The following is a 26771-nucleotide window of genomic DNA, read 5'->3' on the forward strand; positions in this document are numbered from 1 at the left end:
AGAGCATCAGAAACACTCCAGCATTCATCGGTGCGTCATTAATGCTCATCAGGTTGAGGAAGGAACACTGAGCGTCTGGGATTTCTCTAATCTGGATATTTACATCACTCATTCAACACAGCCAGTGTACCGATTTTAAAGAAACCTTTATAAAGTTTGAACATTTCTGAACATAAACATTTGAACATTTCAAGACATATACAATCCTTTATATGAAACAGTAAATATCTCTTATTGTGCACACTCTTGAAGTAATTCAGAAAATAAACACTGTTATCTTTAGCCTGATCTCTCCTGTCGTAGCATTTAAAACCTTACATCTCTGTCACTTGAGGCACTTTCTGAATGAAGAGGCTGTTGAAGAAACATGTAAAGCATGACGCTGAGAGACTATAGCGCCCCCATGAGGCAGCTTTTGGACACAGTCACAGACCAGATGGCTTCTTTTGGAGTGGAGCCTAGCTTACACACTTAAAACTGATCAGTTGAGCTTTTTTTTTCTTTTTTCTTTCTTTCTTTTTTTACACAGACATGCTGGCAATGTGACGCAGCTACACATGCACGCTTAAATATATTTCCACACTGCAGATTGTTATGTAAAAAAAAAAAAAAAACTGGACCAAAATGAGTTTTGCGACGAGACTCACCACTCCAATCCTTCAAGTTATTAGAAAACACATGTTCGAACAGCTTTGAACAGTAAATGTAACTTGTGGTCTCCATGTGTGTCTCTGAATATTCTCCTGAAACATCTCAGATGCCTCAAATTCAAAAAAAAAAAAAAAAAAATCCCTCTCACTTCTCTGGGTGCATTTCTGGTTTGGAAATGACTTCATGCCCTCAGACAAACATCACATGCTCATGAAGTCTTTCCCTCTTGTCAATGAGAGCGCTGCGGGGTGTGCACTCCCTGAACACTGAAAATAATGACTACTGCAGTCTGTCACATCCACAAATACTGATACATTTGGGAAAACTTGTGATGCAACTTGGGAAATGACTGTAAGCTTCTCCAGAGATTGAAAAAATAATAATAAAAATACTTGAACCTAGAAAATCATTTGAAAATTATTAGATCACATAAAAAAAACAAAAACAAAGCACTGTAACAGCCAAAACAAGGCCCCTTTCATCTGCTCCTGGCACGCCCTGGACACTGAACGATCACATGACAGGAGCAGATTATAAAAGTGTAAACGTAAAACATTGCCCCCATTGTAACCCAGGCGACGTGACGAGGGGGTGTTCCAGAGTGATCGAAGAGGGGAGTGTGTGCGAGAGTGTTTTCAGTCGTGACCAAGACGCGGAAACCTCCTCGTAGTACACCGATGCTGGTCGGGAAGAAGGCAGAAATGTGCACAAACTCCACTGTTAGGAGAGCCTGTTTGTCTGAGCAGGGAGTGAAGAAGTCCTCACGGCCTCCAATCCCACAGCGGCTGAGAGAGACGGACTGAGATGGCACTGGTATGTCGAAAAGGGGAGAAATGGTTTCGCTGCGGCTCCGCCGTGTCATCAGAAGACAGTTGTGGCCAAATGGGTGGGGGTAGAGGGACACTCCTCCTGATCCTGGGATGTTCCCTCTCCTGAAAGAGGGGAAAATTGAGCCCACACTCCCATGAACAACTATTGCCTCCGTTTCCTGATAAACCGCTCTCACCGTGTTCTTCGTCTCCCTTCTTCTCCTCGCTCTGCTCCTCATCTTCCTCCTCCTCGGCCACGGGGATTTCCAACTGACCCAAATCCTGCACGTCTGCCACGCTCGACTCCTTCACAAGAAATATGTTTTAATCCACAGTTCTGTTTGAAGAAGAAAATTCTTCAGCAGAAGTCTGATTACCTGTGACTCAGAGAAACCATCCTCATCCGAGTTTCTAAAGCCTTCAGGAGCCTCCATCAGGATGTCAAGACCCTCCACCTCCTCCTCCACCTCCTCCTCCTCGTCACTGCAGAGTCAGGACAAACATTGTGATTATGTTACAGGAGCATGTCGCTCCAAACTGCAGTTCTGAGGGAAGTATTCACACACAAAACTGGACATTTTCAGCGAATGTATATTTAGTGAGTACAGTGGGAAACCTTTACACTGCACTGTAATGTGGCACATATCTCCATATTTGGTGCCTGACGTCTCGGGCATGTTGGAAAACTTGATCCATAAGAGACTTCTTGAGTCTCTTCTCAGTCCATGGGGAGTTTTTAACATGACGGAGGGGAAATCCTTCTACGCTGAAAGACGTTAGCACAATGTCTGGCTGCGCTGTTGGATCTTGTTTGGTTTGTTTCACTCTCACATCACAATTGGGTATTAACTACAAGCAGCTAAGATCAGCAAAAAAACAACTTTTAACACCCTTCAAGTAAGTTTGAGTCAAAGGAATCTGAATAACTTTATCTTATTATTTTGTATCTTCAATATCTCCCACATACTGAGAAGATCCATGGAATGATCAAAGATGTTAGTTTTCATACCTGCTTGATTTGTCTGTGAAAAGTTCATAATGTGATGTTTCATCTCACCAAAATAAATCTGACTCGGACGAGTCATGCTCCAGAAACGTGTCAAATACCTTAAGAACACAAGAGTTTACTGGAGAGAGCTTCCAATGGGCGCCACAAGAACTGATTTGATTTCTTCTGAGCGTTTGTTCTTCCAGCTCATTATGATGTCTGGTTAATGTGCAGCGCTTTGGTAACAACTGCTACGTTTGGTCTCTATCACCCGCTGAATCAAATGTCAGTTCCATGAGCAGCTACAAGCTTCACTATCTTCACCTTCTGTCTCTTTACATGTACGAGTTTGCGTCATTAGAGCTTTCAAGGGTTTTTCTAATGGTCAGAGGAGAGAAGCAAGAGGGAATCATAAGAGGAGAGATAATGAGAAACGTCACAGCAACCTGAAACTGTAAAGCTCAGAAATTAGGAAAGTGAAAATCTTATTTTAACGGATTCAATGCAAACTTTCAAGTATTTTATATTTATTTTATGTATTTAACAACCTCTTTTAATCTTACAATTTCAGTTTATAAGATGCAAAAATATGAAATACTGTATCGCTGAATATTGGAATATTTTATAAAATCGGATGTCTTTCATACGTGTTGTTTACCTACGCTCATGAGTTTCAAAATAATTGTTTAACAAATGCTTGAAACTCAAATTTATGTGTTCTAACAGTTGGAAAAAAAAAATAATAGGCTTTCCAATGGTATTTTAATTTGCGGCACATTAAAGGAGAAGTCAGTCCCTGAAGGCTTCCACAGGCCATCAGAGTAACAACAAACACTGTTCCACTAAATCACTCCTGCTGACTTCCTGACTTCTGATTTTCTACTGAGTGATGTCCACTCTTGATTTGCTCTACTTGTTGGGACACAGTTGCACCTCTGTTTGTATAATCTAATTATCAGATATCTTCGTTTAGTCCTCAGGAGCTGCAGCAACAGGTGATTAATCCCTCTTTATTTCTACTTTAATCTAAAATAATGCAGTTTTATTGAGTGTAATTCTGTGACTATCCCTAATATTTTCAGTGTATAAATATCCATTAATATGAACAAGTATGGCAGCAGCCTACAGTGCCGTTTATGATTACATCAATGCTTTAGACTCTAAAGCATTGATGTAATCATAAACGGCACTGTAGGCAGCTGCCTGCCATGTTTGCTCACTTTACTCTAAAGTTTAGAGTAAAGTGAGCAAACATGGCAGGCAGCTGCTTCAGCAGAGGATAAAAGAATCAGTGGTGATGTTTTCATTCATTCATTCATTCATTCATTGTGCTGAACAACCATGTTTAGTTGATATTCATGAAGCACAATGTCCTGGAAGCACAAACAGAGTCATCGTGGAAACAAGCCACACAGTTTAGTGTTGAAAGAAGAATATTTGAGTCCTCCTCCCACTAACCTTCCTCCAGAGTAGAAGATCTCCACCGCCTTTTCTTTATCCTCTGTTTTTGCCGTTTCCTCCATCTTCTCAGTTTCCTCCACCTTCTCTGTTTCCTCTGTTTCTTCTGTTTCGTTTATTTTCTCATCCCCTGCTGGGTTTTGGTCCTCTTTATCTTTCACATCCTGCTCCTCTTTTTCTCCTTCGTCCTCCTGCGGCTGCTGGGGCTCCTCCTCTTCTTCCTCTTCCTCGAGGTCGGCGCAGTTGAGAAAGTCGAAGCTTTCGAGCGCGGTCTCGACCTCCTGATTGAAACTAGTGGACGTTGGAAAAGGAGCCTGAGGGAGAAAACAGAGTGAGACGCTCAAACATCACTCTTATCCAACCCTGTAGCGGGTGTGACTGTGCAGCTCACCACTGGAGCGTCCTCCGGCTGTTTGACCTCCCGGACGGCCGGACGTTGCTCTGTTTGCGGCTCCTTTGCCGCGTCAGTGGCGCCGTCCTGTGTTTCCGCTTCAGTCTGTTCAGTCGGGGCCAACGAGTCGTCCGACACCTTCTCCTTCACCTCCTTCACCTCCTCCACAGAGACCTCCACCTTCTCCACCGGCGACTCGGGAGGTGCAGAGGAGACGTCGGGGCAGGAGCAGCTCAGGTCCGCGGAGGTTTCAGAGAGCTCCTCCGATCGCACAGACACCCTGTCCGTGGCTGCACAGTCCGGGCTGCTCTCTCCGATGAGGCTGAGGGAGCACAACGTCTGCAGGTGCCCGTTCTGCACCGAGTCCGCGGGAGGGAAGACCTCCCCGGCTTCTGCCTCGTCCTCCTCCTGATTGGACGAGAGCGAGGGCGTGGAGGCGCTGGACTTGTGCGGCGTGGACGAGAGCTGAGCAGTGAGAGTGGTTTGCAGCATGTTTGAGGCCGTCAGCCTCTGAGTGTGATGAGCCAGCGCCGGGCTGGACGAGTCGTCGGAGGACTCGGAGGAGTTGGACCACACGGTCCCGTTCTCCAGTTCACCCTGACGCTTCAGCAGAGACTGACAAAAAGGAGACCAGAGGCAGTAGATAAGTAGGAGACAGAGAGAATTAGGCTACATTACCACTGCTGGGCTGCAGGAAATGATCCCAAAATCTAATTATCAAATTACTGGTTGACAAATTTATTGATCCTCAAATTAAAAAGGGAGCAGATGAGGACAAAAACAAGGAGAGGAGCTGCGTTTTAGTCTGTCTGTTATATATGGTGACTAATTCCACATCACAGTGTTTTGGTGCCAACAGGTTAAAAAAAAACCCTTCAAGACGGGAATGACTCAAACAGTAAAATCAGACGTGAAGTGCAGCTGATGGATTTCTGGCTGCTGAAACTGAAAATCTGGCAACGTGAACTCGAATGTCTCGACTGGAGTCAGGAAAATCCAACAGGCTCATTATCCAAGGAGTCAAAGTAAAAGTTGTTTTTACAGGTAAACACTACACACAGTCATGTTTCTGTACTTTGTGTCCTGTAGCTTTAACTCTCACATTGCATTTTAAAAAAATACATTTTAATTAAAATACTTTTTTACTTTGATCAAATTTAATTGTCTTTTTAAAAAAAAAATTTAATCATTCCTCATTTTTATTCTCATCTTTATGTCGTCATCTCCTGCATTGTTTTTATTCATGTTTAATGATGAAAAGCTAATTGTTTTACACAATAAATAATTAACGAGGGATCAAACACTTTTCTTTGCTTTTATGAAGCATGACAGAAAAAGTCCACAAAGTAAACCAATCCTGTATGAGTGCTAACAGCATCTCATAACAAACTTCATGAATTATTCACTGCAATTACTTTACATCAATGATCAGAACTCAGCGAAAACCTGCAGCTTGAAGCCTTTACGTTACATGATCCATCGGTTCTGTTTCCATTGTTAGTTTCCAGTAGCGGCGTGACATATCAGTCATGATAAAATAATAGAATGGTCATTTACTGAAAGTTACATATATACCAGCGTTGGCGACTGAAACAACTTCTGAATCTCACTCAAGTTTTACTGCGTTTTGTTTACAAACTCAGGACGTGACAGGACAGGTCTGACTGTAACGCAAAACCGTTGCACCTCACAGTTTTTTCTTGAAACAAACTTTTTTTCGGGCCGCACAGTGGTGCGGTTGTTGGCACTCTCATCTCACAGCAAGAACGGCCCCAGTTCAGGCTTGTGAATGTTCTTGAGCAGAGTTTGCATGTTCTCCCCCATGTGTAGGAGATATGTGTTTGGGGTTTTTGTGATTAGTCATATTTTACACAATATACATCATTATTTATATTTGTCATTGTTAAAATTCTAAAAGTTCCAATAATAATCAGGAAGAAATGTCATCCGTTTAGATTCAAATACAAATCTAAATCAGAGTTCCAGTTTGGTTTTAAATACACTATTTACAAGTCGTGTTAGAGAGCAGAGCTGCTACCACATTTTGATTACAGTCTCATAGTTAGTAAATAAATTAGAACAAATAATTATTGTTCTCATCAATCATTTGTGTTCCATTGATCAGATTGTTTCTCAGTCTGGTCAGTGTTCAGGGTTCCCACCAGTAAAAAAAAAAAAAAAACTACTAATGTCACAGCATTTCCCAGACTCAGTGTGGGAACCCCGAGCTGCCGACTAGACTAAACTACGTCACAACACACCGGCTGTACTGAGGTCAACTGTCCAGTTGTGCGGCCGAATTCACAACGCAAGGTCGCCGCCCTGCCCCCAGCTGCACTGTGGAACGCCTCCGCCAGCGGGCGACTCTGCCGGGTCCCACCGCGAGGCACGCTCTTCATCGGGGTGAGGAAGAGGAGGGACATATTGGAGCACTACTCAACCACTATCAAACAGCTACAAGGACCACAGCTCCGCTCAAACATGCTGCTGCTGGTGTCACGCACGCCGCTACTACTATCATTCAACCTCCTGGCACCAGGCACGCCACTCCCACAGCCACAAGTCCTGACACACAGCGCTCTGTGAATATCCTCGCACACGTCAGTGCTACCACTACAGACACAGCAGTCGGGGAGCAGCTGAAATAGAACAAGCCAGTGAAATGACAGTAACAACAGCGATCAGTGAGATGACGAGCAAATAAACTGCAGTGAAGTCAGAGACATTGAGCAAAAATACAGAGGTTGCTGCTGATTTTATGAGACAAATCCTTTATATAAAGTATGAGACGGGGGATGGTAGTGGGAGATAATGAGAAAAGCTGAGGCTGTGACTCACATAAAACACCTGCTCTCTCATGGAGGGAGTGTCAGGGGGGCTCTGATTGGACAGCAGCCGTTTAGAAACCGTACTGGTGGAACACGTCTGGTCATCCTTGTCGAACGGACTGGAAGAAGAAGGACAACGTGAGAAATCCAGATGAAGACCAACAGAGCGAAGATGAGAACAAAACAGCCAAAGGCGGTTTTACAGAGTCTGTACCTCCACGTGACCTCCAGGTTCAGCTTCACCGTCCCGAGGTCGTTGATGTCGACGGCAAGCGTCTGGGGCAGCGGGCAGAAGAGATCGAGCATTTCACACGACACGCTGCCAACCACCACGTGATTGGCCAGGCTCTTCAGCTCCGTCACCTTGACAACATACCAGAGCAGATCTCAATGAGATGCGGAGCGGCAGACACCAGGCATTCAACAAAAAGTGACGAGCATTTAGAATCACGGATCACAGCCACGAAGCGAAGCAGGTCTCTGAGCATGAATGACAAAGGTCACGAAAGAATACCAACAAATCATGAGAGAAGAGAAGAGAAACAAATTAACACTGAAAACATCCAAATGACAAGAAATTATTTTCCAATGCAGTGATTAATCATCCGACTAAACAAGAGTTAATCGGTGGTAAATGACTTGTGTTCCTTCACTACGATTTCCTCCAGGTATTTATTTATTCAATACAGTAGATACTTTATATTATTCTATTGAATTGTCACAATAATAAATAGCTAGAGCAAATATTTTTCAGTGTTGATTTGAACAGGGACAGGTATGTAGAAAAACTCAATACCACTCATCAATAGCAAGTTTGCAGTTTTTCGGATGATGATATGATTGTTTATATCACAACTTTTACGCTGAACTATTGTGAAGGCCTGGAAGTTCTCTCTGTCATTCTTTGCTGCATCTATGTTAGTTTATTTGTACATTATATTATTTGTATATAATGTATATTATCAGGTCTTTCTACTCCTGCATTAAGGCACAAAGCCTGAATTCAAACAGAGCAACAAACACTCCCTAAAAGGTGCATTCATTACTGCAACAATCTGATCGATTATAACAAGCACTTAATTAAATTATACCCTTTATTTAATACTGACAAGACAGGGACGCAAAGAGGAGAAAAACACAAAAAGATTATATAAGAAAAGTTTGGGAACAGGATGAAATAAATTAGTTTTTTTTTTCTAAATACAGTTAATTTCTGTGCTTTTAATAACTGTACAGCGACAGATTTAAAAAAACAACAACATTTTTATCAATCTCGCAGTGAGAGTCCAATTTAATTTAAAATAGCCACATTTTTGAGAGTATTTATTGCTATTTATTCAGGGTTTGTTTTTTTTAATCAAGTGATGGGTTTCATTTGATGTTTTTATTTATTTTTTGTACCGATCTTAGAATAATTTGTGAATATACGGGGTTTGTAAATGTGGTCCATGAATATTTAAAAAAAAAACCTTCTGTGAGGATTTGATGTGATCTTGATGGTGAGAAAGCAGTGTCCTTACCTTTATTGACAGCAGTTCTGCTACAAGAGGCAGGAAAATGTACTCCTCACTGTCCCATATCTGCTTGTTGCTGACCTCCACGCGGCCTCTTAGCCTCCAGCGCTGCCGCCCGTAGCGCATCAGGACCTGACGGGGTCAGAGACACCCAACATGATGAGCCCAATACACACAGGGCCAAACAGAGAAGTGGCCGTGTGTGTATGTGTGCGTGTGTGTGTGCGCGTGTGTGTGTGTGTGTGTGTGTGTGTGTGTGTGTGTGTGTGTGTGTGTGTGTGTGTGTGTGTGTGTGTGTGTGTGTGTGTGTGTGTGTGTGTGTGTGTGTGTGTGTGTGTGTGTCTCACACCTCATACTGGTCGCCTGCACACAGCCGTGCAAATCCAGCGAGGCCTGAAACGGACAAATAAAATAGAAATGAGAAGTGAAGTGACGCTGAGAGGAGTGAATAGGAAGTCACATGAAGGCAGACTGTGACTCACCCTTCATCTTCACATGAAACTCTCCCATCTGGCTTTCCAACTCACTCTCAAGTGAGCACATGTGCTGGAGGAACGCGAAACAGAACCAAGTTCACATAATGCGTCAACTGATAACTTTATCAAATAGCTTAAAATATATTTAGAAATATAGACCTTAAAATATCATATTAATAAAAATATAATGTAAGAAACAAAGAACCAACTTTCTTTGGCTTTCTTGTGCTTTTTTTTTTTTTAAGATTTCCTTTATTTACATTTACATGCGACGTATTAAAGCTGAATCTGTCCTCTGGGCCAGCTGCTTACTACATAGAAGGTTTCTTAGATAATAACCAACTGAGCTCAATACGATTAATAACACGGTAAATGTGAATATATTTAAAAGTGCTTTGGCAGTTAAAACACTTTGTAAAAACACTTACAAGTCCAAAACATCATTCTAAAGTAATGCAGAACTGACCCGTGCATGTGGACACGTTCCACCTCTTACCTCTGTACATTCCCGGTAACCTTTGTTGGCTTCACTCAGGCTCTCTCTCGCCTCCCTGCTGCCCGTGGCCGAGTTAAACGCTGCCACCATCTTACTCGCTCCATCACGCAGTCGCCGCTGGATACAATAAGCATCGTAGAGCTCTTCGACCTGGACAAACAAATATTTCAGCAAAACACAAGTTTCAACAGATTATTGAACATTTTCATGAAGTTGGCTTCATCGCTCCGTCTGTCCTTATACCGAAGTGCTCTTAGGCAAGACACTGAGCGCCAAGTGATGGAGCGTGTGTGTGTGTGAGCGTGTAATTGTATAAAATGTTTTGAGGATAAGTGAAGTCCATTTATTGCTTCTATTGATTTGGGAAGAAACTTAAAAAGAAATTAAACTAAAAACACATTTCAACATTACAATTAAAGACTAAATAGAGAAAAACTTTCTGATTGAGTCGTTTCTCAGTATTTTCTCAATCAAGAAAACAACAAAACATGTAGATGTTTCCTTTTATGTAGAAGAAATGAATTAAAGTCCAATATTCACGATGCAGATTTGCTTCCATCCATGTCCTCTAAACAGCATTTGTGTGTGCTCAGCAGCTCAGCGTTTCACCAGCCAAACACACACACTTTGTGTTTCTGTTTGGTGATGAGCCTGTTGTGCAAAATGGGTTTAGTGAAGCTAAAAATAGCTGCCTACTGCTTATGAAAACCCTATAAATGAGTGCGAGCAAAGACAATGAAGTTATAGGACTGCATAACAAAAACACCAAGCAGAATCTTACTAAAACAACTCATCATATTCAAGGAGAAAATAATTATAATTAATTGGTTGATCTTTATCTCTTACTTATTTACTCATACACATTCAAACAGTGAAGCCCCATATATTTCACATTTGTTCCAAATAAAATGAGATATTTCTTGTCTTTATTTTTTGTTATTTATATTCTATGCCAATACTTCATGAAAATCCAAAGTAGAGCTCTATTTCCATTTTAACCAGATGTGATAACTGTCACAGTTAGAAATCCAAAACTGATCTTGAGAGTTCTTAGTGATGAGTCATAAAACAATTAACTTTTCAATTAGAACCTTGTTTTTTTTTTTAGGTGCACCTGTGTGTTTTCATTTAATAAGAGCAAAGACAATATCAGCTCATCTTAAAAACAAACACATTTTTCTTTCTTCAATCAGTAATCCATGAATAAATACACACCTTGCTGAGGTGGAACTCCAAGCGTCGCATGAACCTCTCGATGGCTTTCACTTGCTACAGTAAAGAAAACAATTAACACACTAAAAAACTGTTTCTACTTCCACCTGAATAGTCTGAAAACCAACAGCAGTGAGTGAAACTCACCTTATCCTGCTCATACAAAGACCCCTGCAAAGAACATGACAACAATGAGAACATTTACAATCACAAAAGAAACGACTTGCGATACTGAGCGATGGCCGGTCCCGGTGCGACCGGTCCGACAACATCGGGCCTCACCAAGCGACCGTTCCTCTTGTTCTCCCGGATCTGCTGACCCAAACTGTCCAGCTCCAGCTGGTGGACCTGCAGGTACGACCTGGTGACACAGACACATCACATTCTTTAGCGTGAAGTCCCTGGAATAACATTTATTTTGAGCGCGATCTTCCGCCTGGCAGCCGTCCACTGAAATCAACGCAAACAGAGCCCGAGATGTGTTTACTTACTGTAAGCCTCTGCGTAAGGCAGCGTACACTTCATCCAGCCGCTCGGGCTGGGGGGTTTTAGTGGGTGGTAGTTTGGTGGAGCCCGTGAACATCCTGCTTCCTTACAAGGCACGTTTCTCTCGGATCAAACGGTGCTGGGGGAAGAGGAAAGACACAGGGAGAGTGAGCTCAAGATCATTTCTGATAAGGGCTTTGTGGTAGTTTTAATTGAAGCTCGCTCAAAATGGCATCAAAGGAAGCGATGGTGCATTGTGATCGTGGCTCACCTGCTGCGTAGAGCGATATGATCACTGCTGGAGCATGCTTGGAGAGCTGCGTGTAGCACTGTGGGTTTAAACTGAAGGACATGACCTGTAATTACACCAAACGGAGATGTTAGAAGCAAAAAAAAATGTCCCTCTGTGCCTCATACCTCACTGTACCTGTCAGGGATTTTGCCGCTCTGTGATTTTCAAGGATTCTGATAATTACAGAGGCCCTGAAGAAAAAAAAAAACCTGAGGCGAAGAGGAGACACAAATCACTCTTTCACTTCCTCAGTTTGTCCGCAGTGCTCTGCTGAAGGCCTGCGAGGGACAAGCGAGCAGCAGCCTCTGTGGCCGACGCTGACAACAGTAGGGAGTACAGTCTGCTGGTGCGTCTCTTCCCCTTCCTTTCATACCTCCTCCCCCCCCGGCCACTCCACAACACATCCAGCATCCGAGCACAGGAAGTCTCATGGCCGACTCCACACAGGAAATTCTACACAGAAGTTTGGCCAGCGCGTAAAGAATCCACGCCTGCAGCATGTGGAGTGCGAGGGTGTAAAAATGGGATCCCTTTTCTTTTCCCATCCAAAGCTGTGAAACGTGCAGATTAGAGCGATGCTGCGGCCGGGTGGGTCGGAAACTTGCAGGAAGTGAGAGGGTCATCCCTGAGCTAATCTAGTCACAAAAGAGATTACAGACTTAAAGCAAACTAAATCTGTCAAGCAGGAGCCAAACCCATATTAACACATGGGATCTATGGATGAGCCAACGCAGGAGACACAGCAACTGGTGGCATTGTCCTGCGTTAGACTCACATCCAGGATGGAGAAAAGTGTCTTTCTGCAGCAGATGGGATGGAGCGCTCCACCTGTTGGAGGTGTTAAGATGGTAACGCAGAGAATACGGTTTTTACAGTGATCAATGCCTTGTTGGAAACAACGCTGCTGATAACAGATTAAGCCAAATACACACACACACACACACACACACACACCCCCTGCTGACTCTCTGCGGTCACACTGTAGGACGTGGCCCCGGGGTGCACAGGGGGGCCAGGGGTCCAGCTCAACAGCTTAATCTTTCTGCTGTACCCTGGAGAGATTAACTGGAGCTGCACGGTGGAGGAAGGGACGTGGCAAAGAAAAGGTGCAAAGAGCAAACTGCTTTTCAGAGATCCCCCCCCCCCAAAAGATAAAAAGCAATAAGTCTTTTACTAAACATGGAGCAGGACTCTGCTGTGGAAGTGCAAAGTCATCATGATAACACTCACAGAAGGACGGAAAGAGGAGTGAGAGAGAGAGTGAGAGAAAAGAGAGAGGACCCCAGTCTTACTCACTCCCACACTTATATAAATAGCTGTACATTAAGCCCACACATGTTCTCTGCAAGCTTCACTTATATTGATAATTATGGGAGCCGATTGCTCCGTTTCCTCTCTATCAGATATGCTTTTATCCCTTTCCTTACATTAAAGATCATTAGCTGGATTAATCCTCTCCGCGGAGCAGGCTGAACAAAGAGGACACTGTTCCCAAACACCTCACAAGACTGGAGTTTTGTTAGAGAAGAAAAAAACAAAACCATTAATGCACTCGCAGCACGAACAAGCACATATTACTGTGTTCACACAGTAATTTGAGACTATGGCAATCACAGGATGCTTTTTGCTCACTGACTATATTAAATGGATTGAATAATTTATTATATAAACATCCAGAAATAAAGAATACGTTTAAGCAAAGAGACTTGTTACACAAAGAAGAATAAAAAATGCAATTGTATCAGCCACAGAACACACTGGAGAAACTGCAATCAGTGAGTCAGTGATATTATTTCAATATGAATTATGTAAAACGTTAATCAGTTTTCATTTATCTGATGAGCGACTTGAACAGCAAAACACTCAAATAAGATGCTGAAGATGAACAAGAGCTGAGAATGTTTCTGTTCGGTGATACGAAGCTGGAAAGCGCATGTGTACCCATGAAACTGGCACATCATCGTTTCCTCAGTGTCCCGAAATTGTTATTATCTCAACTTTGCTGATAAGTTTAGCAAGAACCCTAAAGATAAATAATACAATCAAGTTGAAACGGGAATAAAACTCTGTTCAAAAAAATCAATTATTGTCTTGATTGCTGAATTTGCTGTTTAGGGGTTCACAAAAACTGAAAGAAACAAAATTGAGATACAGCCTGCAATGTATTTCACAAGACATTTAGTTGTTTGTTTGTTTTTTATGGATGACTAAGGGAACAGCAGAATATCCAGTTTTAAGAAGCTGGAATAATCAAATCATATTTAAGACGTCAGAGAAAATGTCAAATTTGTTGAAAAGTCCTGATCAGCAGACCACAACAACCGAGCTCCTAATATTCACAGAAAATAATCGGATTTATTAAGCATGGATCAGAGAAATTCAGGAATTTTAGATTAGCCGTTTATTAGGCTTCACCTGCAGATTAGAATAACTTTATTCTACATGACAATCAAATCCAACAGCCCTGTGAATACGAGACCATTTTCAGGCTAAACCTTCTTTTTTTGTACTTATTTCTCAACTTTTCCAGGAATTTATGAACTGAACTTTCACTTTAATTTGATCTAAATTACTACTTTGAATCTGAACATCGATCAAATCAGAGTGTAGATAGTAGATTAACAGTATGACACTAAATTAGACAATAAAATAAAATGATGGCCAATCTATTAATTCGCGATCAGTTGTTGACGTTTTAACATTGTGCGGGTTATTATAGATAGTAATAGCGGATACATCCATACTTTGTGCGTGTGTTTAAGGAGGAGGAGCGGGAGGAGGGAGAGGAGGAGGAAGATGAGGAGTAATGGTGTTACAATAAAATGCAACCACCAGATTACTGGATTAGTGTAACCCGGCGGTAGGAGGCCACTCAGTCGGATCAACACACCCGCACCTCACGGATCTCCCCCCCCCCCCCACACAATCCCCGCAGGATGGAGCACAACAGGAGGAAGAGAAGAAAAAAAAAAAAAAAACTTGAGACGCCTTCCAGGCAGATTTTGTATTCAGTCCATATCCCACCCCAAACCCCCGGAGCTCATCACAGGCCACAAAAAGTCCACTCCGTCCTCTCACACACACGCACCGGGACCTCCACCCTCCCCCGGAAGATCTCAGCCCGACAATCCACCACCCAGAACCCGGCGGAGGGGAGAAACGAGGGGGGAAAGTCCGACGGAGCCCCGCTGCTGCTCCATTTCCAACAACATCAAGCAACTTCACGTCGGACGCACTCATGCCCATGTAGAGGAAAACCATCTGGCTTCTCGTAGTGACCTTGGACTTTAAAAGCAGCCTGAGTCCTACCTCCGAGTTACTGTCCGACTGCTCCGAACACACCGCCCGAGTCCCATTTCCAGCCGCTGCTGCCCGCAGTTTGCCGAGGGTTACTGTTATTCTGGGCGCTGTCCTTCTCCTTGATTTCGCAGTTTTTTGTGAGCGCAGTCAAAACAGCGACAGACAGCACGGACCGCTTCCGGTCTGTGGGCTTCAGAGTAAAAGCTCTCTCTCTCTCTCTCTCTCTCTCTCTCTCTCTCTCTCTCTCTCTCTCTCTCTCTCTCTCTCTCTCTCTCTCTCTCTCTCTCTCTCTCTCTCTCTCCTGGTGTAAATGAATATTACAGCATTTGCCAGTTCAAATACTCAGGGCACAAACCCATGTGTAAATTGTATAGAGCACTGGGAAGCATTGCATTACATAAAAAAGCATTAGATTATCAAAATGGCACTGGAATCTAGGTCTTGTACGTTTTATGTTTCCCTTTGCATTTACTATTTGTCCCTTAATTTCTTCTTACACTAAATTATAACAACTGTACATTTCCACTCTTTTGTTTTATAATAACTTTGACTGAAACACTGTCTGACTTCCTCTCATTGAAAATATCCTTTTGATTTACTTCGGTCAATTAATCTTTCATGAGAACGTCTATCAGTAAAAAAAAAAAAGAGTAATGCGCTTCATACAGACTTTGGGACAAATTAATTCAAAGAACTACAACTGAACCAGAACAACCCATGTTGTGATTTTAAAACCCTTCACAACATGCACCAGCACTCATGGCTTACACGCTTGTATGGTGTGAACCAACTGGACCTTTCAGGTTGTCAGAGTGAAATCAGTTGTCCCTCAATGCGGGACGAAAAGACTTGGTGATGTAGCATTTTGCTCTTATGTAACATCTTTTTCATAGCAGCTGGAACAATCTGTGCCTAGATCTGATGACAGCTCCAAATCATGAAACTGTTACATGGAAAGATAAAACCAAACCTCTTCAACCTCAGTGCAGGAGTTGGCTGGAGTCTAGCACTCCTGGCAGGGTCACCTATGCTGAACAGGTCGAAGGATGGAGACCAGACAAAGAATGATCCTCCGGGCTGGGGGTTGAGCGGAAACAGAAACCACAACAGAAAACACAATGGAATGTCTCAATCAAAAGTATGCTGACAGCCAGCAGTGTTAATGCTCCTACAAAGTTGTGGCCTAGAGGATAGAGAAACAGACTTGGGATAAAAGGTTTGCAGGTTCAATTCCCCCAATGGACAGGTCACTGATGTGAATCCCTGAACAAGTCCCTTGACCCTCATCAGCTCCCTGAAGCACCCTGATGTGGCTGCCCACCGCACACAAGAAACACGATGGGTTAATGCAGAAAATCGAGTTTCCTAGGAGATTAATAAAGTATGGTGAGTTAAAACTACATGTTTATCTACCATGAATTGAATACAATATATTTGTATTTTTTTTAACAAATGAACTATATTAACTTGAAAGTTTCAAACTTGAAAATATCGGAATATTTCAGAATCATACCAGTTAGAAATGCTTTAAACTTTTGGCTTACTAAACTTTTCCCTCATGTTGTCATTGTTTGAGACGCTCCTGCGTACACCGTTTTATTGTGAAAAGCTGCTGCTGCGGCCGGAACTCGTGCCTTGGCTAGTTGCTGTGGCAACAGGGAGGATGTCCCTCTCCGTGTGTCACTGCTTTCTCTCCGCTGCTGGCGACGCCGCCGCGGTGAAAGAAGGCAGCGGAAAAAAAAAAAACCCTGAGAAGACGGAGAGAAATGTGCCCAACTTCCCCTGTCGGAGCCGCAGCGTTCCCCCCCCCCCCCCTCCCCTCCGCGGTGTGTTTCAGTTAAAACGTGCCGGTTCTGTTTGCCTTATCAGGTGCCGTTTGTCCAAGTTTGACCCGAGCAGGGGAAGAAGGGGCGGCGATGAAGGAAAGCATGTGGCACTTTTTCTTCCAGACTTCCTCCAAAACAGGACGCTGCAGCTGGCAACGCCGAGAGAGAGACAGAGAGAGAGAGACAGAGACAGAGAGAGAGAGAGAGAGAGCTGCTATTAATCTGCCAAGGTCAACAAAGCGAGTTAAATGACGGTAAACGAGCCGCTTCACGGCAGCTGCTTATTAACGGTCATTTAAGCGCGAGGGCAAATACAATAGCGGAAAAGAAAGTGGTTTATAGACTCCACGTAAAATACTTAAATGTAAACGTTATGTGGTCTCGTGTTTGTCTCCTGTTGCTTACGAGCTTCCCAGCAAACAAACATTACACCGAGTTGAAGAAGTATTGCACGAGCGGGAGGCTTCCAAACCTCAGAAACCACCCAGCTCTAACAGTCTGTGTCAGGAACAACAACAACATGGAGACGGGCACTTCTCCAGTGATTAACACACTGAGTGAGTTCCGTTAGAGAAGTTACTTATTGTTCCCGCTGGTTTCATACGGAACTAGTCATGTGATCCATCTCTTTTGAAAGTGTTGCTATTAATCATAAGAAGCCAGGAGGAAACAAAATTACTTTTTTTTTATAGTATAATCAACTTAAGTCGTAAAGAAATACTTTATTCCAGTTGGAAAACGCTTGAAAGGCCCCGAATACATGATATTCCTTTATGAAGAAAGTATGTGATGATTCCTCATAGTAATACAGCATCATCAACAACAAAAATAATTAAGATGTAAACTATTGGGCATTTAAAAGATTAATACTGAGTAACAGAATATGAACTAGAATGAGCATGGACTTAACATTACAATAATAACATCTGAATATTACAATGAAACAACATTACAGGAGTGAAAGTCTTTAAAAAAAATGATATCCTGTCAGAAAAAGCTTGTTTACCTTTGTCTTCATTGGACTTTGAAACAACCACCTGTCCTACAGCTGAACAAGGTCTAATAACTGGAGCAAAGCCATGGCAAGTTTAAAAAGTGCTTAGTTCATCTTAAAATCAATCCTAAAACGCACAGGGAGCTTAAAGCAGAACGTGAACTACTTCTGTGGTAATCTCAGAGAAAATTGAGGTCCTTGACATAGAATGGAATTAATTAACATATAACTATCACTACCCCTATAATCATGGCCCCATACCAGCTGTAGTGATGAAACACAATGCTTTACTAAATACACACATTCAGTGGACAAAATATCGTCCCTAAAGTCAGGTGTAATCCAACCATGAATCTTCTATGCCCACTTTATCCAGACTGCAACATAAACACTAATTAAAAATTGTTCTCTTTTTTTTCAAACAAACCCCTAGAATTATTTCTTTTCTGCATTTAATCCATCTTATTTAGAGTTAACCATAGGAGCAGTGGGATCCCACAGTTGAGGCTCAGGCATCAGTTGAGACGTGACGAGCTGGGCGGGAGGAGTCTTTAAGGATGGCAGTCGTCCTCCTCGAGCATCTGCAGCTGGTGACCTCCTCCGGAGAGCGCAGCCGATGATTTTCTGTGCTTCGCCCATGACCCTCTGCAGGGCTTTCCTGTCCGCAGCCGATCTCCCAGCGTACCAGCCTGCCATGCAGTACGGGAGGACGCTCTGGATCGGTAGGTCACCAGCAGCCTCTGGTCCAGTTTGTTCTTCCTGAAGACCCTCAGAAGTGTAGTAACCTCTGCTGGGCCTTCGCCATCACTGCCTCAGTGTGAGCAGACTAGGCCAGCTCTTCTGAGATTAAAATAATAAAATAGTAAAACCACTGATACATTTAACTTGAAGGCAGGTAAACAAGCATTATTTGATCTTAATTTAGATATTTTTTCATGTACCATGCTCATTAAGTTTATCATTGTTTTCAAAATGTTGGAAAATTCATTAATGTCTCCAGATTGTACTTAACTTTTGGTTTAAATTTTAATGGGTGATATTTGCTTGCTGATAACATGCAAGCACTTTTATCTGAAAAACTAATTTGTGAAGCTGCCCGACATTAAACAGGATTTTGAAAACAAGCAACTTTGTAAAAAAGAAATCCTTTATACTTTCAGGCAGAACAATTTCTCATAGCATTAAAACAGCGCCTCTGGTTTTGTGGTTGCAGTAGAAGAGACGGAAGGAATGTTATGGCAGATTGTAATTAGCCCCACCATACTTTCCTCACATGACATGTCACATGTGGAGAATCTGGTCACTATTTTGGCATCCTGCTGTTGATACCAGCTGAACTGAAAATTGAACACAACTGCAGCTTCTAAAATGCTGACTCGTGATTCTGGTTAATGTGTACTGGCATTATATTTGTGGTTGTGTGTACACCAACACCATTCATCACTAACAACACATTGGAACGACAACAAAGCGTAAAAAAAGTGATCGGTGTTACTAGTCCATGAGCCAAGTCTGTTTCATAGGAATCTACTTGAACCAAACAGGACTAATTTCAAAGCTAAAACTAATTATATCCCTGTTTTCTTCTCAATATTGTCTAAAAAAAAACCATTAGGTTATTTTATTATAATCCCAACCCCATCAGAAATGCATAGAAGCTCATCAGTGTGTGAACAAATCCTTTTGGGCATATAAATAACGATAACATAATACAGGTTTTCTGTTTAATAAAATACATTTTGTCATCAAAGTACATCAGCACATGTCCAGCCAATGTCAGTAGACAAGGTAACGTCTCACTAGAAGTGTACCTCCAGACCATGGACTACTTAGACAAACACTTGCTTGTCTACTTTTCTTTTTATTGGTTGCGTTGTCATACATCTTTTCTCGTCTGCCACAGTTTTTAAAAGGTCATTCAAGCTGCTACATAGCATTGCATTGCCAGTGATACAAAAAAGAAAAGAAAAACATCAACCCATAGTGGAATGGCAACACAGAAGAGCAAAACATGTTTTTCCTCGCATCAATGGGACAATGTTTAGTACATACACATTATCTACGGGTGTTACAGTAGCAAGAGAAGAGCACGAGATAAGCAAACTATTAAGCATGAACAAACTAAAAATGTAAAAAAAACCAAGAAAACAAAAAGACAAATATTTAGATTGTTTTCTTCATATTGAAATGGCTGTAATTAGGAGCAGTATTCTTTCACCCCCAACTAATTATTATTTTTTTTTTATACCTTGAAGCTATTCAGCCATAGGTTCCTACAAATGACTAGTGTAAAACTTCAATTCTACAGCAGGTAAAAAAATAAAGCGTCTCCAGGTTTACCCAAGTCATTTATTTAGTGGTTTATTTTGCACTCGAGGACCAGGGAGCAAACTTTAAAATGAAGCACAACATAATCCTCTTCATTGTGCAACTGAAGTTAGAAGTGGAGGGGGGATACTGCCGTTAGCTACAGCCACACCAAGCACAAACGTTTTAAAATGCATTTTTGGTATTTAAAACCTCATTAAATATGATTTTTTTTCCCCCTCCCACTTATTCAACTCGCCATTAAAAAAAAAAAAATCAAATCTTAAATTACAACAGTGATGGTTGCATCTGTGCAGAACGAGAATGTTTGTTATCCTAACTGCCAAGAGTTGAAATCTAAATGATAAAACAAGGGTCTGGGTGTTTTTGCAGGGTCAACCATCACCGGTCCATCATGCTGAGGATCATCTCAGGAGTAAGGTCTCCGTTAGGAGGAGCCTCAGAGAGCTGCCCTTCCTGCGCTGCCTCCTCCTCCTGAGACAAAGCTTCCAACTCGATGGACGACTTCCCTCCGACCACCACCTCCTCAGCCTCCTCCTCCACGTCGTAGTCATTATCGCATCCCGCCTCGCTCTTCACAATGATGTCATCCACCTCTCCCGTGGTCTCATCCTCCACGCGGATTATAGCAGCCGCTACACAGAAAGTTTCCGGTTAGACACTGGTGCTGATAAAGGAAATGACTACACCACACACACCCAACACCAAACTTTTTTCACTTCCCTTTAAAAAAATGAGAAACATCTCCAAATACAAGGCTTAAAACAACCTCTGGGGAAACTCAACCTGATCACCATTGTACCAGTAGAACGTTGCAATGCAGTTCCATTCTACCAGTGAACCGAATGAAGAGCGTTGAAAGTACAGAATTTAAAAGGTTTAATGGATTTGAGTGAACTTAGCTGTTCAGCTCCAGTGTCTCCATGCGGGGAAATACTAATGAAAGGATCACTTACTATTGGGTTTATTCTTTGGGGGTCGTCCCCGTTTCCTTTTGACTGGGGGCTCCACCGGGGCTGGGACCGGGATAACGGCTGCAGCCTGCTCCACCTCAAGCTCACTTAAGATATCGTCTTCCCCCTCGAGCTCGTCAGCATCATCTTCTACACAAGACAGCACGGACAAGAAGCAGTTATCAGTTACAGGTTACGTGTACTCAAAACAGAAAGATTAAAGTACCAAACAGAGTTTGTGAACACAAGTTCAGCTTTACTGAAATATTTATTTAGCAGTTGACAAAAAGCACCGGGAAGAAATATACTTTAAAGAAGTTTCTCTATAGTGTTGTAAACAGGTAATAGCTACGACTGGCATGTCTTGTTGGATTTAAAAACATCGATTGAAAATCTCAAGTGCATCTTAAGGCTAAAACAAAACTACTGAACTGGCCCAAGCGACTTTGTTCTCGTGAAAAGAAAAACTGTCATCTAATCTATTTTGGGCACAATATATTACATATTACAACAGGAAAACAATCAAGTTCACTGAAAGCATTATAAAAAGGTATTGAGTGTCTTCACGTTCACTAATTTCAGAATACGATACAATACCTGTGTCATCATCATCATCATCATCATCCCTCCTAATCTGCATCTTCCTCTTTCTGGCCCTGAGACCCCTTTTGACTGCTGGAGTTCCATTTTCATCTCCAATGATTTCTCCTGTGCAGCTCTCTGTATGACGCAGCATGGTGTTCTGTGGAGCACACAAACAAATCTCACACTCCAGTGCCACAAAAAGGAAGAACAGCTGCTGTGCGCGCTCTCTGATCTCAGTCTTACCCGGCGGGTGAAGTTCTTGTTGCATTTGCTGCAGACAAAGGCAACAGGGACAAAGTTGGGGTCATGGTAGCGCTTGAAGTGCATGTCCAGAAGCTGCTTCTGCCGGAAAGTCTTCTCACACTGGCTGCAGGCAAACGGCTTCTCCCCGGTGTGTGTACGCTTGTGCATTATCATGTGGCGTTCCTGTTTGGTGGCAAAGTTAAGTGATTCAGCCATTATTTAGCAGTACCGGGAATGAGAAAACATCACATATTAGTCCGTCGTCCAGGTCGGAGGCATCTTAAAGCAATTTGAGGGCCAATAAATTGCCATGTGGACAAACATCTTCCAAAACTTATGACCAAAATGACTTGTCTGCTTTGTCAGTAACACACGTTTCATGGAATACAAACCTGTCTGCAACAGTAGTCACACTGGTCACACTTGAAACGCTTCTCATTCTTGTGACTCTTCTGGTGTTGGATGAGAGCATAACGCTCATGAAAAACGGCATCACAGTAACGACACTTCTTCCCCGTCTCAATAAACGAGTGCTGCTTACGCAAGTGAACACCTGGGATAGAAGGACCACGAAGAGAATCGTCAGACAAACGATAGACTTATTGTAGACATAAAGAACAGTTGCTCTGCCACCTTTCACTTTGGTATATTCAGATTCCCTGGAGTTCGTACTCAAAACAATAGAATAAAGCCGTGCCCTGATCTACAAGGTTAGCGGGTCGTGAGGTAGCATGATTTGTTATTCCAGACAGTGATCACTTCAAAATGAGTCTCTCCAACGCCGTCTATTCTGTGTAGCTTAATGGGATGCATGGAACAAGATCACTCACCAAGGTCACTCTTGCGTGCGATGACAGTATCACAGTGTGGGCAGTGGAACTTGGCCACGTTTTCTGTGTGCTTCTGCAGGATGTGCATCTTCATGGTGCCGCTCTGTGTGAAGCGAGCGTGGCAGATGTAGCACTCGTACGGCTTCTCACCTGCAGCAAAAGACAGAAAAACGGTGAGGGGTGTCATCTTTTCAAGTTAAAACAAAAATATTGCCCCAACAATGCAAAACTGAGCGACGCTTACCTGAATGTGTTCTCATGTGTCTCTTGAGCTTGTAAGTGTCTCTGCTGGCGTAGCTGCACAGGCTGCACTGGAAGGGCCGCTCTCCCGTGTGAGATCGAATGTGCCTTTTTAATTTGCTTACCTGGGAGGAGACAGACCTTTCAAAATAAGACCTTTGAGGAAACTTGCAGATAAAAATAATGCCTGACGATGGGTCATCACAATACTTGCCTCCACGCTGCAATAGTCACACATGGAGCACTTAAATGGCTTTTCGTGTGTGTGTTTGTAACGACGATGTCGCACCAACTCTCCACTGGTCACAAATGCCATGTCGCAATCTGTACATTTGTGTGGCCGAGTTCCTAAAAAAATGATTTGGGGAGTAAAAAAAAAAGGGTCATAACAGGGTTAAAGAAAAATCCAACTACATTTTGAATATCTGCTCAATATATATGGACATTGTATTGTAAATATAGCAAGAAACCAAACCGTATATTCTTCGACTGGCACACAGAGACAACTTAGGTAAATGAAATACATTCATTTAAGTTTTGATGTGTATTCATGTTTCCTTTACCTGTGTGTGTGTTGAGGTGGTTCCTCAGCAGTGTGACTGTTCTGAAGGCTCTTCCACACAAGTGACATTTATGAGGCCTCTCGTCTGTGTGACTCTTCATGTGCCGGTCCAAGTTCGAGCGCCTTGGACAGGTGTAGCTACACAACTCACACTGGAAAGTCTTCTTCACACCTGAACACCAAACAATTATTTCAGATGAGGATTTCATTTTCAAGAGAATCTCGCCACACAAGTAAAAACAAGATTTACAGAAATAATGCAAAAAAAGAATTCATGTTAACACACTCTTAAAATCAAATCAATTTGTGAGCTATATCCACTTGACTACAAACTAGTCTTTTTTAATCTGCTTTGTATGCAATTTTCAAAATGTATCCCAATATTTGAGTGACAATCCAACCTTTTTTCTTAATTTTCGTGGGCTTTGGTGGCTTCATGTTGCCGACAACCTTCTCGGCATTCACCTCCGACAAAAGGCCCTCCTGCTGCTCTTCTTCAAAGTCGTACACAGAAACATCCATGCCCCGATCTCCCTCTGCGTAGCGCAAGCGGCTCTTTTTTCCCTTCTTCCCTTTGCGAAAACTTGTAACTGGCTGGTAGTCTGGGTCCTTGGACCATTCCGGGGGTTCTTGGTGCATGTCTGAGCCAACTCCTGCAGTCTCTTCGTCTTCCTCTTCCCCTGCACCTTGGAGCTCACCATGGGCTGCCTGAAGCTCCCCATGTTCTACAGTCTCCACCTCGCCATTAGCACCCACTTTGACCACCTAAAGAATTTTAAATACAGTCAAACTCATGTAACCTTCATCAACAGGAATTTTCAGGCTGTGTTAAATAGAGGACAAAAACAAAATGCATCAACTTGTTCTCACCTGGAAGCCTTCAGGTAAGGGAAGAGTGTGACAGATAACTGGCTCTCCATCTTTGTTTGTGGTGTGTGCTTGAACAAAAGTGGTCTGGATACCATCCACAGTGGTTGTTGTGACTGGTACATGGACAAGCTGCAGCTGACCCAGCCCCAATGCAGCTCCAGCCTGCTCCTCCATGTTCACCACCTGCAAGCAGCAGTGCAACTTTACAACTTGACTACTCGAAACACAAACATTTCACAACATCAACTACTCAAGGGTTCAACATTTGTTTGCTCTGCGCTCTTTGCAAACCTGAAGTGTGATGATCTGGCCTTCGTCTCCTCCAGTGACGGTCACTGTGCTGGCTCCCTCCAACACTTCTGTCTTCATTTGCAGCAGAGTCGGATCTAGATCGTCCATCACCATCATCTCCATGTTCCCCGCTACTTCGCCCTGTGTTCCTTGAATCAAGGTCTGTCCGCGCTCCGTCAAGACCTTTCCATCTGATGCCAGGGCAGCGGCCTGGGCCGCCTCAATGGAAACAACCTCACCCTCCATGGTGAGCGGCCAACCAGAGCTCTGAACAGAAAGAACACACAAACGAGGACTTATGTGAGGGTGATCACTTGAATTTACAACACAGATGGTAAACAACTTGTGTTAGTCTATACTATGTCAACATGAGTACCTGCACAAATGCTTGCATTGGGCCAAAACAGAATTCACAGAAGGACTATCAACAAGTCCAGACAAGATAAAAAAAAACAAACACACAATCTACACAGAGGCAAAAAACAGTATTTTAACATGTACACAGAATGTATTATTTAACTTTCCACTTCTTTAAACTGTATTGTGTAGACACGTTTTGAGGCTGTTAAATCAGTTCAAGCAGCAAAAATACACGTAAGACTTTTTATATTATACAGATATACAATGTCAGTATGTACTTAGATCTAAATGACAATATTTATTGGGAACATTTGTCTGACTTGGTTTAACATTTATTACTTCACCAATATTAACATTGAGCAGATTACCCTTCGTCAACATTTGATGTAAGTTAATCAATGGCAGTTATATAAGCTTTGTAATTCAGGTTTGTTGGATATAGATCAGGTCTTTTCTAGCCTAAAATGAGGCTAAAACGCGTAGAGAACGCACTAGGATATTCCCCCCATCACTTTTTCCCCATTGCATTGAGCGGAATACAAACTTTACAGAGTAAGTGTTCGCCCTCTTGTGTTGACCACGCACGAATTGAGGCTGAATGTTTGCCAACAATACAAACTTCAATCGGTCAACTACTTGTTCGTAGACACGTAGTCTATAAGGCGTTGTTCGCAGCTCGCAGTGTTTCCCCGCACCCAAAAAGCGGAGTCGTTCGGTAAGAACTAGTTGCAGGCTGTTAGTTGGTTAACTCGAGAGGCGCGAGAGCGTCTGAAAACAGGAAACAAAGGGCAGGATAAGATGGACGTCAGGCCTGAACTAACTTAAAACAGAAAGACACTAAAACACGACCATCCTCCTGCTAATACCGAAAAATATGAGCCGACGGACACCGGAATACTCAATGGAGACGGACAGTTACAGTTTATAGACAGATTTAGTGCATTTTGGATAACGATAGAGGGAGACAAACACCCCCCGCCAGCCGCCTGGCCGGTAAGCCCTACCGTGACACCTAGAGGCCGACAACGGCTCCTACAAAAACCTTTCCCCGCCTGGACGCAGATCGGCGGTTCCACTCACCCTCCGTAGCTCCCCCTCTCCGTATATTCGCTTATGAGTGCGCCTCTGGAGTTCGCTCCCGTCAGTCCCGCAGCGAACCGCCGTGTGTGCTCAGTGCGGGACTAATAATTTTCTCCCGCTTTCGAAGAGTGGGCCTAACACAAAATGGCGGTCATTTACGGCCAATGCGCCTGCGCAGTCCCAGGTCCCGGGGGAGTGGAGGGGCGTGACTGGGCTGGAACTCAGGCAGATGGGCGCCAGATTTGAATTTGGGCGGGGGCGTGGACACCACAACACGTCTATAGTGACCCGTAGAGAAGAGTTATGTTTGACCAGCTCTCTGATGAGAGTCGAAGCTCCGCTTTGTTCTCAAGAGTCACTTTCAGATGGGCAACAATCAGCCTCACCGACGTTTCTACATCAGATAGCATGCGCTAGAAAAAAAGCAATTCCTGAAATCAACCACCAGAGGGCAGTGTGGATGTTATTTGGGATTCCCCCCCCCCCCCACACACACACACAAACACACAAGAGTCGTGATTGACCACCATTCTGCCAAGGTCATGCATTAATGTTAAATTTGGACCCCGACAAAGTAAATATACTGAACCATTTGGTAGTGTTATAATTATCTCTTGACACATTATTTTGTACCTAATTTTACTGACACAAGTCTACTTACTTTTATATTGTAATACAAATATATCTGTGCTGCTTACTCCTCATATA

General features: G+C 42.9%; 2 protein-coding genes across 2 annotated transcripts; both read right to left on the bottom strand.

Annotated features, from left to right (window-relative positions):
* Positions 1-126: 126 nt before the first annotated feature.
* Positions 127-15089, bottom strand: LOC308128060 (rho family-interacting cell polarization regulator 1-like). The gene is made up of 17 exons (XM_080493394.1): positions 14911-15089; positions 11581-11665; positions 11315-11448; positions 11106-11184; positions 10971-10994; positions 10827-10880; positions 9612-9761; positions 9122-9185; positions 8989-9032; positions 8646-8771; positions 7340-7488; positions 7136-7244; positions 4298-4912; positions 3907-4220; positions 1838-1943; positions 1658-1766; positions 127-1583 (listed from the first exon to the last, which is right to left on the bottom strand). Exons 3-17 carry the CDS (start codon positions 11404-11406, stop codon positions 1513-1515), a joined length of 2106 nt encoding a protein of 701 aa, XP_080349520.1. The 5' UTR covers positions 11407-11448; positions 11581-11665; positions 14911-15089; the 3' UTR covers positions 127-1512.
* A 4344-nt stretch (positions 15090-19433) lies between these two features.
* On the bottom strand, positions 19434-26258 carry LOC308126021 (transcriptional repressor CTCF-like). Its single transcript, XM_080490099.1, has 13 exons — positions 26064-26258; positions 24624-24890; positions 24333-24515; positions 23864-24227; positions 23464-23634; positions 23115-23248; positions 22905-23025; positions 22661-22810; positions 22223-22383; positions 21831-22013; positions 21600-21744; positions 21006-21152; positions 19434-20684 (listed from the first exon to the last, which is right to left on the bottom strand). Exons 2-13 carry the CDS (start codon positions 24867-24869, stop codon positions 20431-20433), a joined length of 2259 nt encoding a protein of 752 aa, XP_080346225.1. The 5' UTR covers positions 24870-24890; positions 26064-26258; the 3' UTR covers positions 19434-20430.
* Between the last annotated feature and the right edge of the window lie 513 nt (positions 26259-26771).

This window comes from Lipophrys pholis, assembly GCF_963383615.2.
Source record: "Lipophrys pholis genome assembly, chromosome: 2".
NCBI classification, from domain to species: domain Eukaryota; kingdom Metazoa; phylum Chordata; class Actinopteri; order Blenniiformes; family Blenniidae; genus Lipophrys; species Lipophrys pholis.